Source organism: Chiloscyllium plagiosum, chromosome 12 (genome assembly GCF_004010195.1).
Source record: "Chiloscyllium plagiosum isolate BGI_BamShark_2017 chromosome 12, ASM401019v2, whole genome shotgun sequence".
In the NCBI taxonomy this organism is placed as follows: domain Eukaryota; kingdom Metazoa; phylum Chordata; class Chondrichthyes; order Orectolobiformes; family Hemiscylliidae; genus Chiloscyllium; species Chiloscyllium plagiosum.
In genome coordinates, this window is record NC_057721.1 from 61,002,496 (window position 1) to 61,009,579 (window position 7,084).

A 7,084-nucleotide genomic window follows, 5' to 3' on the forward strand; every position below is an offset into this window, starting at 1 on the left:
GAAGAGTGACCTTATAGAGGTTTACAAAATTGAGGGACATGGATAGGGTAAATAGGCAAAGTCTTTTCCCTGGGGTCGGAGAGTCCAGAACTAGAGGGCATAGGTTTAGGGTGAGAGGGGAAAGATATAAAAGAGACCTTAGGGGCAACTTTTTCACACAGAGAGTGGTACGGGTATAGAATGAGCTGCCAGAGGATGTGGTGGAGGCTGGTACAATTGCAACATTTAAGAGGCAATTGGAATGGTATATGAATAGGAAGGGTTTGGAGGGATATAGGCCAGGTGATGACAGGTGGGACTAGATTGGGTTGGGATATCTGGTTGGCATGGACGGGTTGGACAAACATGAGAATTCCTAGAAGCATGGCATTCCAACTGCAACTCTTAACAAACACATTGAATTGGACACAATTTACTACCCCTGAGAAAAAACTGGAAATGACATCACCAACCCAAAGAATCCCAAACATATAAATAGAAAGCAGGAATCATCAGCAATACTTCATCTGGAGGCTCACTGAAGATGTTACCTAGTATGGTGATGAAACGTCTGAAATTGAACCTTCCAGCTCAGTGAGCAAACCTACATCCTGAACCTTTTGTTTCACAAAACGTAGCTCTTTCCCTAGCTGCTCATACCCTATACACATTCTCATTCCTTCCATTATCATTTCATGATAACCACCTAGATGGCACTACCAGCTTTCATAAGACTCTGACAGCCAATATTTAAGCAAATTATTGACACAGAGCATACAATTATTATAACAACAAAATTATTAGTCCATTACAATAAATAGAATTTGAAGAATCATCCCATGTGGAAAGAATTCACCAGTAAAGTTCTTAAATCCACACTCCATCCCCTCCAAGTTGAGTGGAAATGAGTCAGTTCTCTAAATTCTCCTTCAGTAAAGTCCAACCTGAAAACAAAATTCCGTCTGACCTTGCACAGCACTCCACGGAGAAATCTGAATTCTTGGGTAAGGGCAGTTAAATACTTAAAGCTGACTAGACTTCCATCGTTCAGAAGATGCTTCAGATGGAGGATACCAGCGCATCTGAGTGTGCAGTGCAGCAGCTGCAGCTGCAGGCTAGGTGAATGCAGCATTCTTTGTTGTTTCTGCTCCTGCTTGCTGTTAAATGTAACAAAGCCAACTGGCTATTATGATGTGAGCTTGATCAATGAACCTTCATATCCCTTAAATGATCGAAAGGCAACAAAACTCACTTGGTTTAATGTCCGTAGGAAGGCCACTGACAAAAAATGTTGTTGTTAGCTCCTTCACTTTTCAAGCAATTGTTGTACAATTTCAATGTAAAAACAAAATCTGCCCCATTACATAACTCACAAAACACATTGAATTGAGATCCTATTCAAACAAGGTAAAACAGTTACTTAAAAGGATTTTCTGAACCAGCATTTTAACAAACCAAAATTTTTAAACATCAAAGACTTGTCAGCATGGCACGATTTACATTGAAACTTTCCTTTTCCAACCCAAATATTAATACAACCTTTATTTCAGCATTTCTCTTTTTTTGCATCTTCTCAGTGAAATTACATTTATAACCCTCGCAGCGGATCACATGGCACCACAGTCCAAACTCCTCACCTCCCCCACTCCCCCCAGGCCTATTCAGCCTCGATCCCTGAGAGCATCCTTGTAAATCCTTTCAAGTTTCACAACATCCTCCTTTATAGCAGGGAGATCAGAATTGTATGCAGTTTTCCAAAAGTGGTCTAACCAATGTTTCTTATCACAGTCTGGTTAATGTCATGTTTGAAAGCTGTTATGAATTTTCTCCTTTCTACTGACCTACCTAATAGCATGTTGTTCATCTCTGGTTCTTAACCCTGGATTTAAGCTAGAATGTTGCAACTGTGTCAAAGATAACTCCATATCCATGAAGAACATTCTGTTTTGTTTATCAAATTGTACACTGTCATCTTTGCTTCATTTTATTAGTTATGTCCTTGGCTCCACCATGAAAGCAGAATTTGTAGATGAGAAGAAAAAGCCAGTTGTCTTAGAAACTCAAGTTGAAGTTCTTGAAGAATTGACAAAGGTAGTTTCTGATGTGATTGGATATTCAGCTTAAGGTTATCTTCAGTAGATTTATTTTTGTTGATTTGAACTTAAATTTTGCTTTTCTATCAGTTACTTTTTAAAAAATGATTCACATTATTTTCAAATTAGATTGTTGAGGAATAATTTTGAAATTCAGGTTCTACAATATGCATTTGGAACTTGCATTTTATTGTGTTAGACATTAATTGCATCTGTTTAGTAATAAAGTTTAACTTGACAAAGGATTCTTCTAATTACTATTTCTTTGTATCACCTAAAAAACTAAATGATCAGTTAACCTTTAGGGGTAAACGTATACTATCACAGGTACTGTACAAAAAGCAAAGGAATATTCCTATTGATATGCACAGATTTTCATTCAGTTTAATTTTAGATTATTCTTTTAGTATCAGTTTCTCAAATAGTTAATTTCTGTGACAAGAAATAATGCTGCTTTTATTTCTGGATGTTGCTCTTTGTTATTTTTATATTGCTGAACCTTATGAGAGAATTTCGTGGGCGGCACGGTGGCACAGTGGTTAGAACTGCTGCCTCGCAGCGCCAGAGACCCGGGTTCAATTCCCGCCTCAGGCGACTGACTGTGTGGAGTTTGCACGTTCTCCCTGTGTCTGCGTGGGTTTCCTCCGGGTAAGGGGTAAATGTAGGGGTAGGGGTGGGTTACACTTCGGCGGGTCGGTGTGGATTTGTTGGGCCGAAGGGCCTGTTTCCACACTGTAAAGTAATCTAATCTAATCTAATCTAACTTTCCTTCCAACAGTCACAAACTGTGCTGGATCTAATGCTCGCAAGACTTGCTGCTGTTGAAGAAAAGATAGAATCATTGCAGAATAAAGAATAATTCTGACAAGTATGACATTCAAAATTTATAATATAGATGCCTCATATTGAAGGTATGAGCAGACGGCAGATGTCCACACTCAGAATTAATTCATTACAAGCAATCTTTGAGGAAGTTGTTTTCTTTCTTCCTGTGTCTGGTTGTATGCTGACTTTGTTGTCTAAATTCAAACCTTAGCTCATGTTTGTCAAATATTTTATATGTTATGCATTGTTCTAACTTCTGAACTTTAATTTCAATTCTTAGTCCTAAGCTGTGCATAAAAGATAAAAATTGCAATTAATCAAAATTATCACTTGTAAGATACATCCTGTGTAAAATTTAACTGTTGATATAATTATTGTTTCTAATTAAAGTTTAAAGTGCAGTCTCTAACCATTTCACCTTGCTCCATAACTGTCATCATGGAATTGTTTTAATTATGGTTCTCTTGTTTTGGAAACGTGTGATCATATTAATCTGAAAAATAAAGCTGTATTGTATAATTTTGATCCATGCAAGCTACTGTTTAATTATATACATTCTACAATATTTATCTTCCAATTTCATTTTGAATGAAATGAGTGCAGTTTTGAAATCCCCTTGTTAGAAGTAAGATTACCCCAGTTTATAATTACTTTTTAATTTTGAGTAATCTGCGAGTATATTGAAATACTTATTTGAGTTTCATGCACAATGTGACTGTATTGACCAACAGTAAAAAAGACATGTTAACCTGTTTTAATTAATTTCATATTAAACACTGCATTATGCAGTAACTTCAAGCTTGCAATGTTGTATTCCAACAATTCCAAATGCATTTTGTAAAAAACATCCTGTTTTCATTGGGGGTACAGGGGGAATGCATTCGCCTGGACTTTGAAAACGGAGCAGGATTGTGGACTTAACAACATAAAAGGAAGCAGTTGTGAGGGGAATCAGGCTGTGGTCGAAGTTAGGGAAGAACAGCATGCACCAGAGAGTGAACCAAGAGCAATGGTCATGGCGGGACTCAGGCCATAGCTGATGGCTGAAGAGGGGAGTACTCACCCGAAAACTTAGCAAAATCATCGTGGAGAGCCTTCATGAGGGGAATTGGCCTGTGAACAACACCAGGGAAAAATGGTACATGAGCATAGTTGGTGAGGGAGAGGCCCATGTGGGAGTGTTTACTGAGGGGAACTCTGATTGCAAACAGCTACTACCCTCAACTGGCTGGAAAAGTTCCCACCAGCAGGGAAACAAAATGGTGGGCCAGATTGGGACCATTTGATGAAGAGAAGAAAGTTAGATTCTTTGTAATGCTTACTTAAGGGGGACCAATGTTTCTGAAGACATAATGGTACTGGTTTTCTTGAGTACTGGGAATAAAATCTTCATGATTCTGATGAATCTGGTACAATCAGAGAAACCCACAGAAAACATACCGAGAACTATGCAGTGTTGGAAAGTTATTTTGTACCCAAACCACTGATCATAGAACATTTCCATTTTGAAAAACCATGAAGGGGCATCCAGTGTCCAATTTGTGGCCTCTTTAAAGAGATTAGTGGAACGTTGCAAGTTCAGAGGGTTCCTCCAAGGAGTCTTGCAGATCTTTTTGGTTTGTGGCCTCTGACACAAAGCCATCCAACAACAGCCACCAACAAGGAGAGACTTGGATTTCAAGGCAGGTTTCAAAATTGCTATCTCGATGGAGTTGGCTGCCAGCGAAGCAACACAGTTGGGTGATGTCACATAAAGTAGTGGGCACTCAGCAGAGTGCAGTATCAATCGTAGAATGCTGCCGATATAGCAGGGGTGACCACAAGAAGTCAACGTGTTAGATTCAAGAAGCCCAGTGCCGCAGGTGTAAGCAAGTGAGCCATAAAAACACAAAACATAAATGGAGCAGGCCATCTGCCATTCAATGAGATCATGGCTGATCTTTTCTTTTTTTTTTCTTTTAACCCCCACACTACCACCTAAGTGCGGTAGTGCTTATTTTTTTCCCCAGCACCCATGGTGTGTGTGCACAGGTCTGAGACACAGTGAAAGACACAAAGTGCACCAATCTTTATTCAATTTCCACCACCAGGAAGATAGGAAAACACCCAGGTAGCCAGTGACAAACACTGCCCTTCACATCAAAGGGCAGTGCTGTGTGATCAAAACAGTGAAGGGGAGGGTAGGGACTAAATCAAGCTGATCTTTTCATTGATTCAGATCCACTTACCCGCGCTCTCACCGTTTCCCTTAAATCCTTTATTGTTCAAAACAAAATCTATCTTTGCTTTAAAAACATTTACTGAAGTGGTGTCAACTACTTTACTGGGCAAAGCATTCCCTCTGGGTGAAGAAGTTCCTTATCAATTCAGTCCTAAATCTGCTCCCTCTAATCTTCAGGCTATGCCCGCTTGTCCTAGTTTCACCTACCAGTGGAAATATCCTCTCTAATTCTATCTTGGTTATTCCCTTCATAATTTTATGTTTCTATAAGATTCCCCCTCATTCATCTGAATTTCAATGAATATAATCCCAGTGTACTTAATCTCTCCTCATAAGCCAACCTTGTCAACTCTGGAAGCAACCTAATGAACCTCTTCTGCACCCTCATTAGTGTCAGTACATCCTCTCTCAAGTAAGGAGACCAAAATTGCACGCAGTACTCTAGGTGTGGCCTCAGCAGCATCCTGTACAGCTGCAACATAACCTCCCTGCTTTTAAAACTCAATCCCTTCATCAAGAAGGACAAAATTCCATTGGCCTTCCTAATTACTTGTTGTACCTGCAGACCAACCCTGTGTGATTTATGTGCAAGGACACCCAGGTCCCTCTGCATAGTAGAATGCTGCAACTTTTTACCATTCAAGTAATAATCCTTTTTATTGTTATTCCTGCCAAAAGATTGACTTCACATTTATTAACATTGTATTCCATCTGCCAGACCTTTGCCCACTCATTTAAAGATTCGATGTTCCTCTTCAAAGTTCCACAGTCCTGTGCACACTTTGTTCTGCCACTCATCTTAGTGTCATCTGCAAACTTTGACACACTACACGTGGTCATCAACTCCAAATTATCTATGTAAATTGCAAACAACACTGATTCCTGAGGCACATCAAGAGTTACTGATGGCCAACCAGAACAGCACTCATTTATCCCCTCTCTTTATTTCCTGTTAGTCAACCAATTCACTATCCATGCTAATACTTTACCCGTAACACCATGCATCTTTATCTTATGCAGCAGCCTCTTTTCTGGCACCTTGTCAAATGCTTTTTGGAAATCTAAGTACACCACATCTACTGAGTCCCATTGTCCACCTTGCTTGTAATGTCTTCATAGGATTCCAAAAGATTTGTTAAGCATGTCCTGCCCTTCATGAGCCCATGCTGCATCTGTTCAAAATTGTTGAGTACAGCTCAAGCAAGAGAAGGGGTATTTAAATGAGCCAGTTCAGAGGGCAAGGCATAAGGTATATGCCACCAATCAGGGCGCAGATAGGAATTCTGCGGGAGTAGCAGAAGGTCTAGATTCAACAAAGGTTTTGTTAAACATCTTGTCATGTGGAGTGAAGCTGTGATCTCAAATTAGAGGGTAAGACAGTAAAGATGAAAGTGGATGCGGTGCATTTGGGAAAAGTTAAAGGCACTATCACTGAAATCTGCCAATACTGCGCTATCAATATCCATGGAACTAGTGGTGCTACTGAAGGGCTAGTACTTGTAAAAAGTACAGCTAAGGGACCACAGCGTGCCAAACTGCTTCTGAACATAGTGAAAGGCAACCATGCTGCGTTATTCAGACACCCCTGGTTACAGGAATTAAGGTTAAATTGTGGCATGGTTAATAGACTTGTGGTTCTGTTCGCCGAGCTGGAAATTTTTGTTGCAAACGTTTTGTCCCCTGTCTAGGTGACATCCTCAGTGCTTGGAAGCCTCCTGTGAAGCGCTTCTGTGGTGTTTCCTCCGGCATTTATAGTGGCCTGTCCCTGCCGCTTCCGGTTGTCAGTTTCAGCTGTCCGCTGTAGTGGCCGGTATATTGGGTCCAGGTCGATGTGTTTGTTGATGGAGATTGTGGATGGCACTCTATAAATGCCGGAGGAAACACCACAGAAGCGCTCCACAGGAGGCTCCCAAGCACTGAGGATGCCACCGAGACAGGGGACGAAACGTTTGCAACAAAAACATCC

General features: G+C 40.3%; 1 protein-coding gene across 1 annotated transcript in view; it reads left to right on the forward strand.

The window, feature by feature from the left end:
- The window catches only part of mis18a (MIS18 kinetochore protein A), a 15,585-nt gene extending 12,159 nt beyond the window's left edge, over window positions 1–3,426 (forward strand). Inside the window, exons 4-5 of the mRNA XM_043701206.1 lie at window positions 1,971–2,070; window positions 2,851–3,426. Of these exons, the coding sequence (XP_043557141.1) occupies window positions 1,971–2,070; window positions 2,851–2,931 (181 nt within the window). The 3' untranslated portion in view covers window positions 2,932–3,426. The remainder of the gene's footprint in view (window positions 1–1,970; window positions 2,071–2,850) is intronic.
- Window positions 3,427–7,084: the final 3,658 nt, after the last annotated feature.